Here is a 25,170-nt window from a genome sequence, read left to right as displayed (position 1 = left end):
AAGGACAGCATCAGGTATATCGGAAACCTCAGCAGTGTAACTGCTGAATTAATAAATGGATAAATGTAATAGATTTTATTAAAAGCAAGTCTCCAGGAGGATGTAAACACAGAACAGCCAGTTTCAGTGAAGAGTGTGGGTATGGAAGTAAAAATATAGGACACAGATAAAAGAGGCACAAGCCCAAGAACAGAGATGAGAAACATCACCAGCAGTTGGAAGAGAAGAAATAAATAGGGTGATAATAGCTACTGAGCACCTGCCGTGTGCCAGACAAAATACCAGGGCTTTATCACATTTAATTTTCTCAACCTATGAAGTAGGTATTATTAGCTTCATTTTACAGAAAAAGAAACAAGCTTTCTTGAAGGTAACAAATAAGTGGCAGAAACAGGATTCTATAACCTATGTCTAACTGCAAAGACATGTGCAGTCGAATCTGCCACACCACCACCCTACTTTCCTGTCTTAGGATTGTACCTAAAATTCACAAACATAAGCTGTTGTTTTTATATTTGATTAAAAAACACACAAGTAAGACTATACTTTCAGGGATTTATTTCTGTAGTTCATAAAAATCTACAAGTATATAGCTAATTATATCCTGACATACACTAGTCTTAGTCTTATGTCAATAAATTCTATAGTCAAAAGTGATTAAAATGGATTCTTAATCACTGCTCTTTAACAAAAAAAATCCACAAAAGTTTCCTAATTTTGCAGCCAACAAATGAGCATAATTTTGAAAATTATATAAGGTGCCTTTAGATATGAGTAAAATATTTCAAAATTTACTAAACTAAGCAACTTCCTTTATTCACTCCCAGTCTGACTCAAAATTTGTCCTGAAACTGAGAGAAGCATTTTAAGCACAGTATTACAATTAAAGGCAAATGTCAGAAAATAATTTAAATCTAAAATTATTTCTATTAATGTTACTTTCCATAATATCTGCAATTATTAGCAACCATTTAGATGAGGATTTTTAAAATGGCTTTCTCACTACAAGGTTATCATGAAACTTATCAATATTGTACTCAAAGGCAATGATAATTGGTTAGTAAATGAAATACTGTTTTAGTGATACTACTGTGGGGGATGAGATCTGCTACATGTGTTTAACAATTGCAAAGAGAAAAAAGAAAGCTTAATGCAAAAATCTATCTTTCTATTTAAATAGCAAATAAAAACTATTATAAAACAAATGCACAAGCACAAGCAGGGTTGGTGTATCATCTATGCAATTAAAAAGTGGCCCCAAATCTATGTCATTTAAAGTAAAAAAGTTGCAGCAGGCAAAAGAGCTCCTCAAACAATTATTTCTTGCTTTTCAGAGCTATCTTAATGATATCAAATACTTTTGAATAACTTTTACCAATTATAATCACTGTGTTGAGAGTTTTGTTTTCAAAAGACACAAAATGACGCTAAATCTTTGAAATTACAAGTCAATGGAGCTATTTCTGCCTGCCTACACTTGAGACTCACCACATGTTCAACACTTTCTGGCAGCTATACACACACACACAAAAAAAATACAAGGAAAAAAAAGAGAGAGAGAGAATCAGAAACAGCTCACATTGAAATTATCACATTGTTTTTCATGCTTAATTTTTTCCAAGCAATGTTGTTATAATTTATGTTTTGAAAAAACTAATTCAAAATATTAAAACATGCATTTTATAAAATTAATTTATTCTTATGCTTACAGAAAAAAGATTGATAGTACATCAGTAACTTTCATGCATCAACACTCCTAAAACTCAAAAGCTAAAAATATGTTGTTAATTCTAAATAAGAATTTGAACACAGTTCTTAAATATTTTGTATTATTAAAATGTTTACTGGAATAGCACTATTTTAAACTCATTCCAGTGATTAAAATAATTAAGCATACCACTTGTTTTGCATGCACCTATTCCCTGAAAAAAATTTCCTGAAATAATTGTATGTAACTATAAATCTCAAGCATGCATAATTTAAGAACAAAAAGTTACTAAAACAAGTAAAACAAACACATACTTGGTTTCATCCATCACTTCTACTTCAGTAGGGGCTGTGATGGGTGCATTTGAACGTCCTGCGGTGGGGTCATCTGTGTTTAACTCTCCATTTGTAGAACTTACAACCTGTTTGAAAAAAATTTTTTTATATATGTATATGTACACACACATGCTCATAAATATACATACATATTAAATAGGTTATACAAGGATAAACATAATTAAGGTTAAAGTATTTCAATTAGAAAGTTAATGTGAGGAACACAAAACAGTATGTAGCTGTTCATAACTAAATACAGTAATTGGTCTAGCATTTTATTAAAGATTAAAGTCATCTAATATGTGCTTTTCAACTTACTTCCTTTCCTTATTGAAATCTGTGTCTTCTGTCTCCTTCCCTCTGGTTTTTAAGGCTAACTCCTACATGTATGTCTCAATCAGCTTCCTCTTGTGTGTCTATGTCCTCTGGCACCTTGCTATATCATGAATTACTTTCCTTGAATATTGAAAAACTTCAATATTACTCCTTCTAATGGATCCTTCACTTCAATCTGCAATTATGCTCAAGTCTCCATTTCAAACTGCCCATTTAAATAGAGACAACACCATTCATTCACCCAGTTGTTCAAATGTAGGGGTCACTGTGATTCCTCTTTAACTTAAAACCCACATCTAATCCATAAATGGCAGATGATCCTGTTAAATCCTTCTCCAAACATATCCCATATCTAATCAATTCTCACCATCTCTATTACTACAAGGACTCCAGTCCAAGCCACTATGATCTCTTATGTGATTAAGAGCAAAAACCTATTATCTAGTCTTCAGCTTTGTTCCCCACTCAAATGTATTGTCCACACAGCAATCAGGGTGCTCCTTTTAAGATGCAAATCACATCATGTATAGCTCTCTGCTTAAAACTCTCCAACTGTTGGCTTCCCGTTTCACTTAGAATAAAAAATCTATAGTCCTTACACAAATTGGCAAAGTCCCACATGATGTGATGCCTGCCTACCTCTCTGAGCTTACACCATCTTCTCTGAAGCTCACTAGCCTCCATCCAATATGTCGAGATTCTTCCCACTTAAAGGCCTTGGCATTACCTACTGTCACTGCCTAGAATTCTCTTCCTACTTATTAGCTGACTTCTCATCTTTCAGATTCTCAAACAGCATCTCTGAGACAGGCCTTTTCTATCACACAGCTAAAAATTTCTATGCTGACACAGCATATAAATTATGTTACACCCTATTTTAAATTATTTGTACAGTATTTATCAGTATTCATGTTTTTCTTATTTGCTTGCTCATTTATTTGTTGTGTTTCTTGACATCCATCCCTACCTCCATCAAAATTAAGCTCCAGGACAAGAGAGACCTTGTATTGTTTCCTGCTATGTCTCGCACAGAATAGGAACTCAATAAATATTTGTTGAAATAAATGAATGCATGTATGCATGAATGAAATCCTGAAACAAAATAAAAATGAGGAAATTCCCAAATTCTCCCAAATTCTCTTGTTTCTGCAAATTTACCTTATTGTTTTATTTCTTCCTTTTCCCTTATCACTAAACTTTTTGGAAAAAAAATATATAACTCACCACTTCCATTTTTATAAAATTTTCCATGTGTTTATTCCTTTACTCCTTGCAATCAGTTCTCCAACCCTACATAAGAACTCTAATAAGAGTTATCTTAAAGGTTACTAATGATTCCTAGAAAATGTATTCAGGACACTTTGCTCGGTGCCTCATTTTCTTGTACATCAAATCACTTGGCGCTAGCTGATCATTCTGGAGTAAGATGGGTCTAGACTCAAAGCCTAGCTCTACCACTTACCAGCTATGAGACTCTGGGAAAGATACCTTACCTTGCTAAACCTCAGTGTTCTCAAGTATGAAATGGTGAACAGTAGCATCTAATTAACAAGGTTGATATGAGGGTGAGATGAGATCAATACATAAATGTTAATATATAAAGCACAGTGCCTGGCATATGGGAAGAGGTCAATAAATGGTGGCCATCATTATCACTATGTTTTATCTATAATCATGGCTTCAACTCTCACCTCTAGGTAAAGGACTCCCTGGGTCTAACCACTCACCCATATCCTCAGTTTGCCAAGCCAAGTTTGGCACCTTAAACTCTGCATTTCTAAAGGCAAATTTATCCTACTCCCTCTGAAATGTATTCTCTTCCCAAGGCTCCCATTTCAGTTAAAGCCCTCCCATCTTCCAGACTTCCAGGCTCAAAAATCTAAGAATTCTCTTTGATGCCCCTCCTACCCACTATCTAATCTCTTTAAATGAAATAAAAGGTTAGCAACCCTGGCATGGGCTACAGAGTTGACAACTGACTATTAGACTTAAAAGTAGTATTTATAGTACCTTATATTTCTAAGTTCTTACTTTAGTCTACAACATGCTTAGGCACTGTTCTAGGTATTTGGAATACCAAAGTAAGCAAGATAAACATCCCTGTCCTTCTAGATCTGACACTTTAGTGTAGAGAAACAGGACCCTCTCCAACTCCAAGGAAAGTATTAATATCTACAAATCAACCAACATATTTAACTTAGGAATTGTAGAAATTCAGTTTCCTATATCCTATATGGAATAAGTACTTAGAAATGAACACTGCAGTTGTGCCTACAGCTGAAAACATACAAAACTGCCTTGATAATCTTCAAAGGCAATCTAAAGAAAAGAATACTCTTACATCTAAGCATGCCTCTCCTTTTCTGGGGCACTTGCTTCCCCCTTTCTGTCATTCTATTGAACTGTAAATTTTTTCTCTTTATTTTTCTCTCTCTCTCTCTGAAAACATTTAAAAATAATTATTTGTTCTAATTATTGAACATAATTTTGTTCTTTATTCTTAATTTTGAAAATGTCATTGCCTCTGCACTAAATTGGAAAGGAGACGCAAAGTAGTATTCTTATCTCACATATTCTCCACTACCTTGAACAGAGTGCCTGTATCCAGTACATAATCAAACAGTTCACTCAACAATTTCCACTGCTCTTTTCTCAACATACTATTCAACAGGTTTCCTATTCTCCCTTTAGTTCAATAGCCCTAGACAGCTAGCGGGATGCCACCTCAACTTACAGGCAGCTCCTCTAACATGTCTTCCCTTATTTTAAGCAGCATAATTGAAAATGAAAAACCCAGGTAGTCTAAATTCTAGCAACATTACATATTTTCTAGCAACAGTGACTATATATACACTGTAATTATATGATCGGATTTACTTCAGTTCACAGAGGAAGACTTTTTATACCTGACTTTGGTAAACTTTATTTTATTGAAATGTTTCAAACCCCATTTTACCTGGTTGACCAGAACCAGACCAGAAGGAAGCAACATCTTCCTTTAATGTAATTTTTCCAGGGTTTCCCAGATTCCCCAATCCTCTCAGTAAAGGCTAGTATCCCAAGTTCAGAATAGAATCACTGTGGTAACAGAGTTAAGATAGGATACTGCTGTTGACTTTCATAAAACTGGCCTATGTAACACCGGTGACTTGAGAGTGTATCATGGCATTAAAAGTATTTTCACTTAAAATTTGTGTCTTTTTGCAAAAGGGTTTTACAAAGAAGAAATGAAGATATAATACTGTCAATAATATATCATTATATTCCTGGAAGGCTAAAACAATCAAATATGCACAAATATGTTTATAAGCCAAATTCTAAAGAATAATTCTATTAAAGTGACATTTCTAGAATTATAACTTGAACTAGAAGATGAGTCTCTGAAATACTAGTGTACATCAGGCTGATTTCTTGAAAGCACATAAAAATGACAGATATTCTGAGGTTTGACATTTCAAAAAATAATTCAGGCATTATACAGGATTGTTGTTGTTCTTAAAAAAAATTCCCTCTGACATCCCCAATTTGACAAGAAACTTAATACGGTTCTTATTTTGAGAAGATTAAAAAAAAAAGGCAACTAGACTCCAGTTTTACCGTCAGAATTTAAGAGGGATGTTGGAAAAACAGCCCACAAGCAAGTGTGAGACATAATTGTAAACTTAACAGATGCCTAACAAATACAATTCCAAAAGATGTTATTCTTATAGATTTTAGAGTACAGACTTAACATATAGTATTTTTATTGTCAATGATTTTTAAAAGCAATTAATGTACTTTCCAAATATAATGAATTCATACAAATTAGTTATACTACTGTCTTCCTAATTTCTTTCTTTCTTTTTTCTTTTTTTTGAAATGGCATCTCATTCGGTCACCCAGACTGAAGTACAGTGGCATGATCTTGGCTCACTGCAACCTCCACCTCCCGGGTTCAAGCGATTCTCCTGCCTCAGCCTTCCAAGTAGCTGGGATTACAGGTGTGCACCACCATGCCCGGCTAATTTTTGTATTTTTAGTAGAGATGGGGTTTCACCGTGTTGGCCAGGCTGGTCTCGAACTCCTGACCTCAAGTGATCACCCGCCTCAGCCTCCCAAAGTGCTGGGATTACAGGCATGAGCCACCACGCCCCTCCTGTCTTCCTAATTTCTATTTGATACCTTGTAAGCAAGATTACCAAGTAGAACCTTGATACAATGTATGAATTAACCAAATATTTTAATTAGCCAAATTCTCTTCTAATAATGTATTAGAAATACTAAAACATTATATATTTTATTTATGTATTCAGCTTTTTAAAAAGGCATCTATAAGAAAGCACACTAATGAGATATATTAATAGTTAAAAGAGTGACTTCCAAATAATTTCCTGAACCTGTGCTAAAGTATACATATACTATATGAAACCAACTTATTTACATATCCTAAAGACTAAAGGTATAATTGTTACTCTTGGTATTCCAAAAGATGACCCTAAAGCACAGATAGTGACATGCTCACCAACTTTAAACAAAGATAAGCCAAAATGGATTTTCAATTAACTTTCACTTAGGATAATTATTTTCCTTGATCATCCCAGTCTTCAGAGATGTTACTGTAAATGTTATTGTAAAAAAAAAAATAAATTCATAATGCTGATTTACCCCAATGATACTAGATAAGGATTTTCCTAAACTAGATGAACTATAAATTATTTATGTAATAAAGGCACATAACTATACTCCCTCCACAATCTCTCTTTTGCAGATTTCAGTACCCCAGAAAACTATGAATAGAAAGATGTGATTGTAATAGTCACTAGATTTTGTTCCTTGTTAATAACTGCATTTTCAAATATTTTATAGACTGAAACTAGTATTAGAAATATTTTAGAAAGGTCAGTATTCACAATTAATGTAATTGAGACAATAGTATCTACTATTCCTCTTGACTTTTAATCACGTTTTATTATCATCTCAAGATACATTTATTATCATCTCAAGATAATCCTTTTCAGTTATCACCAACTGTATTTATTTGTTCTGATGCTTCACTGGCTAAAAGATCAGACTGCTTATTACAACAATGAATGTTATTCTTCCGTTTTCCTCAACAATGCCTGGGTGCACAACATATCTGCACCATTTGTAATTCTGCCCCTTTTTCTCCCAAGTGCTCAGAGTCACATTATTCATTAGATTCAAACCAAAGACTGTACAACTATAAGAGATTTCCAAAAAATCAGGAGGTATACATAGTACATGTACATAGTACAACCATGTAAAATAGTTTTTCAGCAGTGTCCTTAATATTTGTCTTTTTCCCTTTGCTTACAGTTGCCTCTATATAGGATCAGATTTTCAGTTTGCACTGAGCTCAATGGATTTGTGCTACAGTGAAAAGCATAGCTAAAATGGAATTAGAGATTACTACTATCTGTTGTCAGTGGTATATTTTAAAACCTAATTTTGGGGATCTTGATTTGCCATGTAGAAACATATCAAAAAGGGGTAACAACTGAACTTTTCCTTTCCCGTCAGCCCCATACCCAACTAAACTCTACCTTCTAATTCTTTTCAAAGCCTTTCATTTCTTGTTTATCCCCACTACCCAACATTTTTCCTCAACTACAGACTTTTGACAGCTGTATCCATCATTTAGACTTGTCTCCTTTCAATCTAGTGTCCAGCAAACACAATCTTTAGAAAACACTAATCTAGTCAAATTTGGTCTCCTAATCCCCCTTATGGCTACCCATTATCCTCAGAATAAAGCCAAATTTAGTAACAAGACCCGTTAGATCCTTCATGATTTACCTCCAGCCTACCTTCTCAGTCTCATTTCTCAACACACACCAGCTTGACTAAATCAGCTTCCTCAATATGTCTCTGTCTCCACAACCTTATTCATATTGTCTTCTCCGCCTGGTATACTCCTCTCTTGACCCCTTCTATCTTCAGTTGATTAACTCCCACTGATTCTTTACGTCTCAGTTTAGATGTCACTTTCCCCAGAAAGTCTTGACTCATCCAGGTTAGGTGCTTTTCGTATCAGTTCTCCTAGTACCCTGTGCTATCTCCACTTATCACCCTGCCTGTTCATCAGCCTCCTTGACTGACTTCTTCATGGACACAGCCACCGTGTCTTTACACACTTCTTTTCATTCAAAACAACCTAGAAGAGCCTAGCCTAGAAGAGCCTAGGTCTGAGTTTCTCAGCCATATTTATTACTACCAATGATTCTAAGAGGGAACCAAGAGGGGCACACTTGATTCCCCTAGGGGTTTTCCAGAACACAAAATAAAGGTAGTAGATATCTGAATATTATTCTTAGTCTCGTGAATGCAAAAAGTTTATCAAACGTACAGCTGTATCTTTTTAGCTAGTGACTTAACATGACTGAACTAAAGAGATAAAATAAGAAAAATCCCATTCATCAATGCTTTCTTTTGACTGTACCTCTAATACTTCACTTCCCAGAGATCATCAATAAAATAAAAATACTACTCAAGTTTCTTAATTTGCAAAAACAATAGATTCTACTTATCTAACACTTCCTAAGCCTCAATATCTATGCTAAATACTTTTTTTAAATTAAATTTTCAAAACAAAACCATAAGGTAGAGGAATTGTTAAAATCCTCATTTACTAATAAATAATCTTGACACAGAGTTTGAACTCAAATCTGACTGCAGAGCTTAAGCTCTGAACTGCAACATCATCAACCTGGTAACTCTCAACTTGGTAACTCTGTCTGGTCTGCTATATAATAATTCTGGAAAGGCAGGGAGTTCAAATTTAGACTCTGCTGATAATTTCTACTAAAAGTACATGTGAAATAAATACCTGAGGATCTTTCTATAGGTCAAAAATGGCAAGAGGTTTCATCTTATATGTCAACTCTAAACAGCTTGGAATGATTTTCAGTGCTTCACTGACAGCAATGATCAGTTCCAAGGAAAAGACTGCAATGACAGTGAGGAGTGAAAGCCATAGTCTTACCGAGGCTCATTTTAAGTAACTGTTGATTCTGTTTCTGGATATCCTAAACCTGCGTCACATTTCAATACCAGACAGTGACCTATTAATTATGGAAATGTCTCTCCTAAAAAAACTATTTGATGACATACTCTTAGTATGTTTATTAAGAATAATTTTTTAATTGCCATATAAAGTCTTTGCATCTCCTGTAAAGCCAATGCTTGAAAGTTTGTTCAACAGGTGATTTAATGACCATTGCGCAAATAAGCCCAAGGCAAATTCTTCTCATATTTTTGTATTACTAAAAAGTTTTTTTCTCTTTATCTCCTCCCTTTATCAGACAATGAGAATAATATTAATAGAACATATTGTTTCCCTTTCTGCCTTCATTCAGAATCAAATATAGTATTCAATTATAATATTAGTTCAAATTTTAGGTACTTTTCTTTGCTCTTATTATGTTTTAATTTATAATTTCATTAGTCCAATTACACAAGGGTCATATTACAAATTTTCAAATAATTTTGAAAGTGTATAGGACATAAATTATAAATGAATTCAGTCTTTATTTTGGAGTGGGAAGGATTCAGGCATGATCCTACTTAGGCTGTCATATTAGTCCATCATATCATGTGTCAGTTAATATTACAAAATACATGAAGTCAATGAAAATACTATTCTTTGTTTTACCTATGTATTTCTGTATTACTAGAAACCTATTAAGTTAATCACTTATTGAATATTAGGATGAAGTCAGATGTAGTCTCAGTAGGCTGAAAACTCTTAGAAATAATGAGAAACGAGCAATGTTCAAACATCTCTGTGAAAACATGTGAAACAACGTGAAGTAGTGAAATAATGAATGAATAATGAAATTCATTCACACCCTTTGACAGTCCAAAGGAATCCCACGAGCCACCTCAAGGAATCACATAAGAGTAAGAAGAGGCTAAGAAAATAAATCTGGTAATGGTACAGAAATGGTAGGAAAATTTTCTAATAGTGCCTTCATTGTTGCACTGAGCAAAAACACTTGCACACATACACGCAAACTTAAAAACATGTAAACATATACAGATACATACAAAATATAGTTTGTGTTATGCAAATAGAATGTATTTGCTGAATTAGCTTTTCTAACTATATGAATTGAAGTCATAAAAATTTTTACAGTTTAGACACTCTTGCCTCTAAGTTCTTCACCCTAGACTTTTACAGATCTACTCAAATAAGTCTACCACACATTACTGAACATTCCATAAACTGCAAAATTCTACAAAAGTACTCCATTATATAATTTAAATTACCTCTAAAATTTAATGATGAGAAAAACGTGAGGGCTCATAAGATTTAATCATGATTTAATTTTTAGAATTCAAATCAAGAAAGAATAGAACCCAGAGTACAGAATCAGTTGATTAAATATATACACTAAGAAAAATGCAAATTTGATAAAATGGCAAATTATTCAAGTGAAAATATGTAAAGAAAAAAATGAAAATGTAAAAAAAGTTCTAAATTGAAATGTACTGGGATAACATTTGTTATCTCACTTACTTTAAGCTGGCTTTTAGATTACCTTAAACCGACATTTTAAAAGACAATACGAGACTCAGCAATCTTTCCCTATTTCTACAATATACATAAATGATTAAAATTTACGGGGCAATAGAGGGCAGAATATATATAGTAGCGGTGTCTAAGTGTATAAAAAAGGTGAAAAGAAACAAATCATAAATAAGGGACTGCTTTGAATTTATCTAAAAGGCCATACAATTTATTGAGGGGAGTATTTAATAAACACTTCTTATTAAAATTTCCATCTGATATTTTCTATAAGTACAAACAAAACATGCTATTATAAAAATTAGGGTCATGTTCATTTGAACAATTAATCAGAAAGTACATTCTGAGTACTAAGGATGAAAAAAGATATTTAACTGATTATGTTTGAAGGAGGCAAAGTCAATGAATGGGAAAAAATACAAAAATGTTCTATTAATTTAAGCATTAAAAAGACTGATCTTATTATCGGAAAGTCAAGTTTAATACCTATTTCAAGCATAATACCGTTTGTTTTTCTAATCTGCTATATGACTTAAATATCGTTGCATTTGGTTGCAAAAATGAACAAAGGAAAAATCTTGGTATTCCTGATGGTCTTTCTAGACCACGTTAATTTTGGTTTTTCTGGTTAAATAACAAAGGAATAGAATTATGGATAGAGTAGTTCAGCAACAAATTTTCAATTAAGATATGAAATCATGCCATGAGTTCCAAAAAAAAGGGTTAGTTGTATAAATCTGGGTAATAATCACTCATGCAAAAATCAGAAAATACCTGTACCGAGCCACCATGTCTGTCTGCTGCAAGGTGAGCTCTCAAATGGTGGGGATTTGCCTGCTGGGAGTCCCAAGCTGCCCTGTGGTCTGCCGACTGCCATTTATTTAATGCATATGGCATGCATGGAAGAAGAAAAACCCAATATGTTAAACATTTTATCCTCATAATATATAAAACAAACGTATAAAAGGAAATTTAAAATACCCTTACTATTCTGAATCATGGTGTAGTTATCTTCGTATACAGAATGTGGAGTGATTTTAATTAAGTTGCCAAATTGTGTAATGATCAACAATAAAAATAAAATAGAACCATAAAATTTTAGAAGTAAAAATACTTTAGAAATCACAGACTCTACCCTCTAGCTTTATAAATGAACTAATAAAGAACCAGAAAGGTAAAAATGCCATGACCAAGAAAGAACTCCAAATAAATCCTGGGCACACTAGAAGTCCGCCCACTATATTTTTACACAGTAGATGTCATCACTGGTTTTCTGATGAGGAGCTATTTTTAGCAAGGTACAAATGATGGCCCTTAAATAACTGTACCTGATATTCTAAAAATATTTTCTCTCTTGCTTAGTCCCCCATTTCTGATTCTAAGGATAATATCAGAAAACAGAAAAGTTCTTTGAAAAGGGAGAAGCACTATACAGAATACTATGAGAATATGACAAAACAATTTTTTTTCTAAATGATAATCCTACATATATGAATCTCTCTGCTTCCTTGATCTCCTTTTATCTGGTTCAAATTAAGGAACCCATGTCTATGAAATAATCTGAAAATTCTTGATGTTTTTAGATCCCTTGGCAAATATGCATGGCAATAACAAACATCATAATCTACCAGTAAAATTAAGAGAAGTTTCTTAATAGGGGTCAACTTCTGTTTCAGGAAAATGTTGACAACACTAATAAAAAGTAGGGAGAAGAATATACTATTTAAACTTTATTACATGTTTGGTTCTGAATTAGCTGCTTTACATATTAACATATTGTGAGGTAGATATTATCATCCACTTTTACTGATGAAGACAGTGAGACATTAACCACTTCCCCACAGTTACAGATCTACCAAGGAGTACAACAGGAATTCCAACTCAGAGCATAATGCTCTTCCAATAATACTACCTAGCTCCTTATGAAAATTAAATATATTCTAAAGCCTTCAGTACTCTTTTCTTTCTTTCTTTTTCAAACAAAGTCATGAAAATCTTGCCACAAAGTGACAAGCATATTGGAGTATGGGGAGCCTCAAGCATATTGTTGGCCAGAACAACCTTAAGGGGAGAGATGTAAAATTCAAGTAGACACATGAATACATGTTCTGGCACTAAGCTTCCTAAATTGCACAATGCAAAATTACATACTCTGTGGCATAAAGTATGTCATCAAAACTATGATAGTTCTATAATGTCTTTTCATTAAACCCTCCAAATCCATAACCAGAATTAAGCAGATTTGTAGCTTAAGTTGAAACCAAATCAGATGAAGTCAAGTCTAGACAAGATCAAAAAATAAAAATGATGCTAAAATTAAGACAAACATCTAGGGCAATGAGCAATATTTTGGGGTCATGGAACTCTCTAAGAATATAGTAAGAGCTACACGCCCTCTCCTGAAAATAAACAATTACATGTACCCAACAATTTCAGGATCCCCTCAACCTAAATCATTTATCTAAAGGGGCATTACAAAGGTTTAAGTCACGTGAAATAATCTATCTTCCTCTGGGATTGTGAACTGTGGGTTTCTTGTAGAACTTAAGCTGCTTAATGGTCTAGAGATATTTAAGAAGTTTTTTTTAAATATACAGCTTTTCTATCATGATGAAAGTGTGTATATTCACATCACAAATTCAATATATAAGCCTATCCTAAAGAATTGCCTAAAAATTATATATATATATATATATATATATATGTGTGTGTGTGTGTGTGTGTGTGTGTATATATATATATACATATACACACACACACACCCTACATTTAGTGCAAGAAGGACTGGACAAATGAAACATGGTTCCCACCCTCAGTGAGCTTACAATCTAGTTAGCAAGACATGTCTGAAACATGTAGAAAACTAAAAGTCTAAAACATTAGATTTATAATTTAATTCAACAATAGAGGAATTTCACTTATTATAATACCTAACAGCTCAAGTGGAGAATTTCAAAGAATACCATATTAATCTTCTTCCAAGTACATTCAAGGAATTAACTCTGGTTTATAAAACACAAACTAAGTCTCAACTTCTGAACCATTTCTTTCTTTATACAGAATCTTTTCACAGCACTCCAGCTATCAACTAATTTTAATTTATATATGAAGAAATTTATGTACGAGATGCTTTACAGTACCAATTTTTCTAAGTCAAAAATTTAATATTAATCTTTTAAAACTGGCCATGTTATATATATATATATATATATATATATATATATATATAGCATAATATTGTTAAACACTCCCTAAAATGTAGCATTTTATTTTGCTATGATTTTTAACAAGTGGTGCTCTTTCGATTGTCATCCTGTTTTAATCTTTAATCTTCACTTAAACTTTGATGAGATAAACAATATAAAAGTCAAAAAGGACGGCACACTATCCTTCTCCAAAAAGGATTGTAAGAGAAAATTAGTTCTAGACACTCCTTAACTCAGTGTGATAGTGAAATTTTTACGTCAAAGATGTCTTCAATAAAACTTTTTTACCAAAAAAAAGAGAAAGAGAGAGAGAAAAATTAAAACATTGCCCAAAAATTTCAACAGCTTTCTATTCCTTTACCTGGCCAGGAAACATGAACTCGCTACTTGATCAACTTCTATGCCTTATCTCAGACTGGCTCTCTACTCCCTCTCTAATCCATCTCTACCTACCTTCTGCTCCAAACAAATTGAACTGCTTGCTATTCCTCAAATTCTCTATTTTTAAACTTCTGCTTCATATTTTATATTATTCACTCTCCCCAAAATGCCCTTATCTTCATTTCCCTTTAAAAATTCCATTCATTCTTTAGGTTCATGTCAAAAGCTACCTTTTCCATAAAATCTTCATAGAGCCCCACATATGATCTCCTCCATGCTACTTTATTAGTGTTTCATGTAATATAGCTTACTCTCTTTTTAAATATAGCTATTTCTGTATTTATTGTAATAATAATAACAGTAACAGCAGACACAAGAGTTTTGATTCAAAGCTTACTGTATGCTCTAAATTAACATGCATTATTTCCATTTTATAGATGAGGAAACTGAGGCTTTGAGAGATTAACTTATTTGCCCAGGGTCAAGCCACATCCATGTATGCCTGATTCTAGAGAATTGAGTGAACTCTTAGCTACAACACTGCTTTTAGACACTGGTGACAAAATCATTCTTAAAGGTTATACAGTCTTCTTTACTTCTGAATTTCTATAATGTGTAGAACAGTAGCTTTACAATAGCAGAAATTCAAAAAATAATTTATTGAACTAAACTACAGTTAGAAAGATCAAGTGTTATTACAATTCATTCTAATAGGGTATCCAAATACTTCCATTCTAATAGAATATCACATATTCCTAAAAGTTTACACTAATTTGTACCATTAATTAAGGATTTATGATTAAACATTTTAATGCTATTATTAAACTAATAAACAGTGAAATTAAGAGAAAATAGATTATCTATTAAAATATGTATTTTCAATCCTTCAGTCTGTTTTATCTATTGAAGAAAAAAGTGTATGTTTCAATCATGAAAGGAAGGTATTTCATATCTAAAGGGCAGCAAACCTGGTTTTTGGATTGTTGCATCTTATCTCTGTGTTGATGTGCTTCTCTGTTTGATGACAGAGCAGGATCTTGCTGAACTGCACCCACTGGAGTAGGCTACAATACAATAACAATTGGCATCAATACATTCCATTTCAAAATTCTTATTTAAAATCATTTAGCTGCTTAAAAGAATTAAGGAAAAAAACAAAAGACTGTTAAATAAACTAAGGCTTTAAGTAAAGGCATCATTCTCAAAATATGTTGTTAAAGCTAAGAAGGTAAAGCAAAAAGAATATACCTACTTTTTAAAGTGTTTTTAAAATATTTAAATTCTTTATAAAGTACTTATTTTTACATCTACAGAACACCTAATGCTGCCATTACTTTTAGGCTACATTTTCATATCAACATGATAAAAATGTATATGTTTATGCCTCTCATTTCCAAAGCAAATGTATACATAGAATAAACTTTTAAGAAAATTAAAAGAATTAAAAAAAACTAATAAAATTACTTATTTCCAATATTTTGACTTGAAGAGACTCATACAAATTTTAATTTTCATCAAGGGAGTGAAGTATTAAATTAATCATGAGAATATTACACAAAAACGAGTATATTTGACATTAAGAACTAAATCAGGATGAAAAGTTAAAAGTAACTCTTCATGCTAAAAGGCAAAGAATCCAGATGTAGGGCTTTTGAAAAACTCAAAGAACACCAGTACGGCGCTACCTGCAGAAATGTCCTTTAAAAAACAATAAAATGAATCCTTTAAAACAACTATTTGTTCTCAACTCTTTCCAATTGAAGATATTGTACTATTAAAAAGGCAACAGATACTGTAAGTAATATATTATTATATAGAATACTCACCAACTGTTTACCAATCCAGTCATATTCATAATCAAACATATATCCTTTTCGATCAAACAAGTCAGTAAAAAGCTTTCTTAAGTAGTCATAGTCTGGTTTTTCAAAAAAATCTAGCCTTCTTACATAACGAAGATATGTTGCCATTTCTTCTAGAAATAATATAAAAATTATTTGGACTATACTTTTCTTTAATAATAATAAAATTAAGTATCTAAAAGCACACTGTATTATATAAAAACACTTGAAAAGTAACAAAATTATATTGCAATTTAAATTTTTCTGAGTTTAATTACAACAAAATAAAAAAGAGGAAAAGAAGGAAGGGAATAGAGACACAAGAAAAATGAGAGGTTTAGTTTAACAACCACTATTTTTGCTTCATTTCATTAGGAAAAGCTAAAATTTTCATTTTTATAAGATTATTTTTAATATTTGGTAGTATGAGAAGTTGAATAAGCAGTTTAATAATGCATGATTAATCACAAAGCATCATATTCAGTTTATAAATTTAAAATTTTATTTAAAATACCGGTGAGAACTGATTTATATGAAAGCATCTGTATTGGCTTGCTGGATTTCCTTTAGAATCAGTGACATATATCAACTAACAGAGAATTCAAATTCCTAACCTTGGCTTTGAGCAGTATTCTAACCAATTAAGCTAACAAAGGAAAGCTAAAACAAATCTCAAAAACATAACACAAGAGGACAATGTAAGTCTTCTCTTAATTTCTGGTCATATATTTAACAATTATTTGGCGATATACAAATCTCTGCATGCTATTATAATTCCAAAATGTATTAGATACATGTATCTAATACATGTAAAAACAAACAGACAAACAAACAAATATATATATATATATAACAACGGGCAAAATGGTGAGCAATTAGTAAAGCAGGGCATTTCACCATCAGGGCACAGAAAATCACTACAGTAAGAGATGGTAAGTTACACCTAGCATTCACAGGCAGCCCCAGCCAATAGGAAAAAGATCACACCCAGCACAATGAGGCAACAAAAGTGGTGTGCAGTGACCTTCTTTAGGCGGTGACTCTCCCACTATTCCACTTTCTAGCTAAATACCTGGCTAATTTGATTTGGCAACCCCATTTTTCCCACCTTTATATAGGCTTCCTTAATGACAACTATCCTATCTGCCTACACTAAACTGCTAGTACTATTAACCGACATTTTAAAAAATCTACTTCTAGATATTATAGCAAGAAAGGAAAATATATAATTAAAGTTTGCTGTCAATGAATAATATAAACAAGCTTGAGAAAGAGCTACTTTTGTTATGTTGATAATATTATTATTACATTAATAATGCCAGCATTATACAGGAGAACTAGGGAATACTAAAGTGAGATAGGAATTCAGTATTTTCAAATTTAGTTCTCTTTTCACTTAATGTGGCTGCGCAAATAAATCACAGTCATTATCTTAATATACTAACAAGTTATTCTTATTCCTTAATTGATGTAGAAACCTTAAGTAAATTTTTGTTGGCTTAATTTGAGTTGCCATAAATCTACTTGAAAGCAAAATTATTTTCACAAATGCATACAGCTCCCCAATATAAAATTAGCCCCAAACTAGTGAGGTCAGTAAGGTTTTACTGGCCTTACTTAAGTAAGTTTAATTTGAAAACTAAACCAAATCATACTTCACATACCTCCTTTGAACTTGACATTGAGACCCAAATGACTAACACTGTATACCAAAACTTTGTAACTGGCATTTCTTAGCAAAAATTTTAACTCATTAAAAGTATATCACTAAAGAAAATATTACTTCAGCTGGTACTGATCAACACTATTAACAGACAAGATTTTCTCCTATTAATACCATTTGCAAAGCAAATACACAAAGTGTCCCTGTGGGTTCGGCATCAAATGCTGACAACCTTTAAGTCATATTTTTAGCTCTTTTTTTTTTAAGCATAAAAAAAAATATGTATAAATTTAAGCAATAAAAATTAGCATTTCTAGTTTTCTGTATATGATGTATCAACCTCACATTATTCATTACCTGGAAAATTTTCACATAACACTTCTATTGGTGTAGCCCGTTTTGTATCTCCAATTTTCTGATACCTCTCCTTTAATGTGTCAGCCTAAAACAGAAAAAAAAAATCTTGAGAATGTGGTAATTTAAAAATTATTTAGCTGGGGCTGCACACGGTAGCCTGTAATCACAGAGCTTTGGAAGGCCAAGGCAGAAGGAATGCTTGAGCCCAGGAGTTTGAGACCAGCCTGGGCAACACAGTGAGCCCTGATGCCTACTTACAAAATAAAATTTTAAAATATGAAAACTGTTTAGTTGGAAGACAGGACCTTAATATCTTAATATTTTATGAAATTCAATAAAGAAACACAAAAACAATTACCTTTAAGCCTTGCCAAGGAAGACTGCCTCTCAGAAAATACATGAACATATGACCTAAAGCTTCCAAATCGTCTCTTCTACTTTGTTCTGAAATACAAAAGAAATATAAATTTCACTTTTCTCTAACAGTTAAGAATGGAAGAATGGAGAGTTTGTTCTTTCATTATGTATAAATTAATTTCCAAAAGTTCAACATATAAATACAAAATACAGATCTAGTAACTATAAGCGATAAAATTATATCTATATAAATAATGTTTTTACATTAAGATTATTGAGCATCTTTAAAATATTCCATTATAATTTTTAGATGCTGTTAGAGATTTATTTATCTGCTTAGATATCTATTCATGGAAGTACAGGCCACAGGGAAAAGAGTTCCATGGTCAGAGTCACTGTATACTACAGCTCTGTCTTAAAGATTCAGAAGGTAACGTATTAAAACTTCTGAGAAGTCTAGAATTTAAAATGTTTAACTTTTTCAACCCTGCATTTCCTAAAGTTATGTGAGCACAAAACTTCCATGATAAATACTCTCCATTAAATTAAACACGATTATGGAGTATTGTGTGTAAATATTTTAAGAAAAACTTGTGTTTGACACATACCAACATTAATAACCCCTTCACTATCACAAAAAAATACTGCTTGAACAAACTGTCATTTTCAAGTTGTTGTAACAAAATGTCATTTAGCACATAAGTGAATAAAGATTACAGACTAAGGCTCAGGGAGATGCTTATAAATACTTGCTGACTGAATGATATTTCAATTTTTCTGTCACTGAAGTTAAATATTTAAGATTTCTTGATGTTTCAAAATAATACCAAAATGCTAACTACCAATGAGAAAATACTTTAATAAGAGGATGTTTGTTTATGTGCAAGATGTTTTATCCACATGAACAATCACACTATCTAGGCAGTACTTAATGCTTTCAGAAAAGCAAACTTTTCAAAGTATGTCTCTGAACTAGGATGAAGGGTCAGAAAAGGTTTTGATTTTTACTGTGTAAACATTCTATACTTGTTGATATGGTTTGGTTGTGTTCACACCCAAATCTCATCTTGAATTCCCATGCGTTGTGAGAGGGACCCAGTGGGAGGTAACTGAATCATGGGGGCAGGTCTTTCCCATGCTTTTCTCCTGATAGTGAATAAGTCTTATGAGACCTGATGGTTTTATAAGGAGTTTCCCTGCACAAGCTCTCCTTGCCTGCCACCATCCACATGAAATGTGACTTGCTCCTCCTTGCCTTCTGCCGTGACTGTGAGGCCTCCCCAGCCATATGGAACTGTAAGTCCATTAAACCTCTTTCTTTTGTAAATTGCCCGGTCTCAGGTATAACTTTATCAGCAGCAGCAGCATGAAAACAGACTAATACACTTGTTTTCAATAACACTTGTTATGATTTAAAGATACTATGTTTGTGTTTTTATTTAATCAATATATATACTTCCATCAGACTGCAAGTTGCAGAAGTATACATCAAAATTGACAGTCATTAAGGCTACAAGATTGGAAGACTAGAGAAGACATTTCAACTTCCCATTTCGCATGCTAAAAATGTGATATAACGGAGAGGTTTTTTTATTTCTTGTACTTTTTATTATAAAATGTAAGTATATGCTATTAAAAATAGCAAATTTTCCAAAATAAGTAGTGGCCTTAAAGTCCATCTACATCCACTAATCAAAGTGGGGATGAGAATATGAAAAAAACTAGTTATAACTTTTATAACGAAAATTTTACTTCATTAGATTCTCGTAGTCCTAAGGGTATAGTTTGGTAAGTTTTAACAACAAACACACCTGCATAACTACCACCACAATCAAGAGGCATTTCTAATGCTCCAAAAGGTTTCCTAATGTCTCTTGCCTATTACTCTCCCCCAACCCCCACAATACCATCAGCCTCAGGCAACCACTTATCTGCCTTCATCACTACAGATTAGACAGGTGCACATGAATGGAATCATACAGTATAGATTCGTGTCCAAATTCTTTCACTTACTATGTTTTCAGGATTTATCCATGTTGCTATGTGCAACCATAGCTCATTACTTTTTAATGCTGAGTAGTACATTACAATGTGTTTATTCATCTGTTGACAGACATTTGAATAGGTTCCAGTTTGGGGCTATTGTGAATAAAGCTGTTATGAACATTCTTCTTGTACTAGTCTATGTTGACATACATTTTCATTTATGTTGGGTTAATATCTAGAAGGGGGATTGCTACATGATGTTGTAAGTATAGGTTTAACTTTATAAAAAACTTCTATACAATTTTCCAAAGGGGTTGTGTCATTTCACATTTCTACCAGCAATGTATGGGAGTTTCAGTTGCAAACCTGTCCAACCTTTGTATGGTCTTTTAAATTTTAGCCATGCTAGTGGCTATGAAGTATAAGCAGTAATAAATCCTTTTAGAAAAGCAAACTTCAAAGTATGGATTAACTGACTTAATTTGTATTTCACTGGTGACTAACACTGAACTTTATTTCATGTGTTTGACCGTTTAAAAAATTGGATTGTCTTATTAAAAAGTTGTAATAGTTCCTTGTATATTCTGGATACAAGTTATTTTCAGATATGTTTTGCCAATACCTTTTCCCTTCAAGAAAACAGCTTGCTATTTTTTTGTTTTCTTAAGAGTATGTTTAAAAGAAATTTTACATTTTGATGAAGTCCAATTTATCAGGGGTTTTTTCCTCTTATTTTCTATACTTTTTGATGTCCAATCTAGGAAATCTCTACCCACAAGATCACAAAGATTTTCTCCTGTTTTTCTTCTAGAAATTTTATAGTTATGGTTCCTACATTTAAACCTATTACTCATTTTGAAGTAATTTTTTTTTGCTTTTGGTGTGGAGTAAGGATTTAGATATATTTTTTTCAATACTGATATCTAGCTACTCTCATATAGTTTCTTGGCAAAACTATCCTTTCCCCTCAAGTTGCTTTTGCACCATTCTCAAAAATCAATCGACCATCTATGTATAAGTCTATTTCAGACTCTGTATTCTGACCAACTTATCTGTATCTGCCTTCATATCAATACCACCCAAAATAAACAGAAGGACAAAATAATGACAAATGAGGAAATCAATGACCAATGGACAATCAGTAATGAAAACCAATGAAAACAAAAGCTGGATTGGAAAGTTCAATAAAATCATTAATCCTCTTGGCAGGCTAAAAGAAAGAAACACAAATTACCAATAACAGAAGAAACAGAAGAGGCATCAGAACAGATCCCGCAGATATTAAAAGAATGATAAAAGAATACTACGAAACAACCCAATAAATTAAACAACTTATATGAAATGGACAAATATCTTGAAAGCTACTAATAACTAAAACTGCCTCAAGAAGAAAAAGTGAATAGCTCTGCATCAATTAAAGAAATTAAATTTATTATTTAAAAACTTCCCAAAATACAATCCAGATAGCATTGCTACTGAATCCTATTAAACAGTTAAAGAATAACACCAATTCTACATAAACCCAGGATTGGAAGAGTTCCCAACTCACTGCATTACCCTGTTACCAACAACAGATAAAGACATTACAATTAAAGGAAACTATAAGAAATATTCCTCATAAACCCAAATATGAAATCCTTAAAAAGATAATACCTCATGACTAAGTAAGGTTCATTCTAGGAATGTAGGTTTGGTTTAACTTTTAAAAATCAATCAATGTAATTCACCAAATTAATAGAATAAAATATAAATCATATTGTCATCTCACATACAGAAAAAGCAGTTGACAAAATCCAACACGTATTAATGATTTTTAAAAAAATCTCAGCAAACTAGGAATTACAAGGCAACTTCATCCTGACAACAACTACGAAAATGTCAACTAACATAATTCTTAAATGATAAAAGACACTCCTAAGATCAAGAACGAACAAAGATGTCCACTCTTACCCTTTCTATTCATTATTGTACTGGAAGTTCTTGCCAGTACAAAGAAGCAAAGAAACAAAATTAACAGATATTCAGATTGGAAATGAAGAAATAAAACTATTGCTCTTTGCAGACAACAGGATTGTATATGTAGAAAAATCCAAATAACCTACAAAAGGTCTATTACAACTAGTAGGTAAGTTTTAGCAAGGTTACAGGATATAACGTTAATACATAAAAATCAACTGGGGCCAGGCTCGGTGGCTCACACCTGTAATCTCAGCACTTTTGGGAGGTCGAGCCAGGTGGATAGCCTGAGACCAGGAGTTCAAGACTAGCTTGGGCAACATAGAGAAACCCTAACTTTACAAAATAATTTTTTTTTTTTAATTAGCTGGTGGCTGGGTGTGTTGGCATGCACCTGTAGTCCGTTACTAGGGAGGCTGAGGTGGGAGGATTCCTTGAGCCTAGGAGGATGACATTGCAGGGAGCCATGGTTGCACCACTGCATTCCAGCCTGGGTGACAGAGCAAGACCCTGTCTCTAAAAAATAAAAATAAAAATCAACTGGATTTCTGGGCTGGGCGCGGTGGCTCACGCCTGTAATCCCAGCACTTTGGGAGGCTGAGGCGGGCAGATCACCTGAGGTCGGGAGTTCGAGAGCAGCCTGACCAACATAGAGAAACCCTGTCTCTACTAAAAATACAAAAAAAAATTAGCTGGGCATGGTGGCACATGCCTGTAATCTCAGCTACTCGGGAGGCTGAGGCAGGAGAATCGCTTGAATCTGGGAGGCGGAGGTTGTGGTGAGCCAAGATCGCGCCATTGCACTCCAGCCTGGGCAACAAGAGCGAAACTCAGTCTCAAAAAAAAACAAAAAACAAAAACAAAAACTGGATTTCTATACTCACAATGAACAAGTGAAAATTGAATTTTAAAACCAATACCTTTACAACAGCATCAAAAAACAGGAAATATATAGGGATACATTTATCAATGCATATGCAAGACCTATATATAATATGCATATAGTTTAAAAAACTTAAAATACTATACATGTAAAAGTATGCTGAGCCCTACAGTAAGATGCTCTGTTAAGGAGAGGAACTCAATATAAAAGGCACTTCCTCTTTGAATTCTATCCAAGGGGAAGCTTTAGTCACATAGTGCCAATAAGCCACAGTCATAAGGTGATCCCGCCTACGTGGTTCTATCAGAGAACAGTATTAGTCTCATAACCCACAAAGCATTTCAAAATTCAAGCCATAAATATTAGCTAGTAAAACAAATCTATTACTGAAACTCAGTCTGAAATGCTCTTTACCCTCATAATTCCTTTTTTTGTGTTCTTTCACCAACTGACATATCTGGAAATAAATTTTACCATGTAGTAAGTTACAGAAATCACAGGAAGGCTTTCTCTTTGAAACACAGTAACTAAAGAACACCCCCTAGGGTCTTTAACAGTTCTTTTACATGAAAAAAATCTCCCAACAGTAATCTGGCCCTTATTAAACCCTGTTCACATTTTTTAAAGCACTTAACTACAAAGGCCTGTTTGAAAGTGAATGTTTTTCCACAAGGCCAAGAATCATTATAAGAACTCTTGCTATGAGCACCTAAGGAAACCAGAAAGTGATTATTTTTCTTTAAAATAGGTATCATTAAAGATTATTTTAAATAGGTCTTGAAACCAATTAAAAAGGTACATAAAAAGTCAATTAAAATTTTCCTCTTCAGGAATATATGCACCATAAAAAAATAATCAACACGTATTAAGAGTCTGTGTCCATGTTTCATATATACTATCTTTCAAAATTACAGCTACACTGAAAACAGTTATTTGTAATCCCAAATAAGGAAAGTAAAGCTCAGAAAGATTAAGCGACTACTTCAAAACTAGGTACCTAATAAGTGGAGGGCAAGATTTCAGCCCACTTGTCTGCATTTTTTTCATTTTGGAAAGCATTTCATCACTTAATCAATGTTGATTGGAAACCTTCTGCAATGCTTTTCTATTTAAAAATTCTACTCTTATATCTCAACATTATTTATTTTTCTTTTTTTAAATCAGATTTCATTCCTCACTTGCCTAGCACTGTTTCCATTTCAATTGAAATTTCAATTCAATTTTCAGCAAAAAAAATTTCCCTTTTTCGTTAACTCAAATTTATCGATGCCTCACACAGAAGCAGGAACTTTTCTATGATACATGCATGTATTTGCAAAAATAAACTTACTACTGCATTTTCTACCATAATGAAAAACAATGAGGCCAAAAGACATGTTGGCTAAGCTAAGTACAGACATGAGAAGACAAAGAAGACAGCTCAAACAACAAAAATTCCCCCCGAATAAAGTTTAAATCATTTCTTATAAGTAAAAAAAAGATAAAAATTATCTACTACAAGGAAGAAAAGGTTCACTATATTTCCTTCCTAAATATTAAAAGTTACTTTAGTTGGCACTACCCTAAAAAAAACAAAAATACATCTTCCTCAAGATTCATTGAGCTCAGTTTTCAAAATTATATAACAAGGATTT

At 32.8% G+C, this 25,170-nt stretch overlaps 1 protein-coding gene across 20 annotated transcripts in view; it reads right to left on the bottom strand.

Annotated features, from left to right (window-relative positions):
* The window catches only part of CSNK1G3 (casein kinase 1 gamma 3), a 105,996-nt gene that overhangs the window by 10,036 nt on the left and 70,790 nt on the right, over positions 1-25,170 (bottom strand). For 3 of the 20 annotated variants that reach the window (XM_055387427.1, XM_031011099.3, XM_055387429.2), the window contains exons 7-13: positions 18,713-18,798; positions 18,355-18,439; positions 16,320-16,468; positions 15,462-15,557; positions 11,681-11,776; positions 2,023-2,129; positions 1,489-1,512 (exon numbers count right to left, since the gene is read on the bottom strand). In XM_055387427.1, the coding sequence (XP_055243402.1) occupies positions 1,489-1,512; positions 2,023-2,129; positions 11,681-11,776; positions 15,462-15,557; positions 16,320-16,468; positions 18,355-18,439; positions 18,713-18,798 (643 nt within the window). The remainder of the gene's footprint in view (positions 1-1,488; positions 1,513-2,022; positions 2,130-11,680; positions 11,777-15,461; positions 15,558-16,319; positions 16,469-18,354; positions 18,440-18,712; positions 18,799-25,170) is intronic. The other 17 variants (XM_055387436.2, XM_031011101.3, XM_055387435.2 and 14 more) reach the window with 7 other exon arrangements.

The sequence above is a fragment of the Gorilla gorilla genome, chromosome 4 (assembly GCF_029281585.2).
Source record: "Gorilla gorilla gorilla isolate KB3781 chromosome 4, NHGRI_mGorGor1-v2.1_pri, whole genome shotgun sequence".
Taxonomy (NCBI): Eukaryota; Metazoa; Chordata; class Mammalia; order Primates; family Hominidae; genus Gorilla; species Gorilla gorilla.
This window is presented reverse-complemented; position numbering and strand designations above follow the sequence as displayed.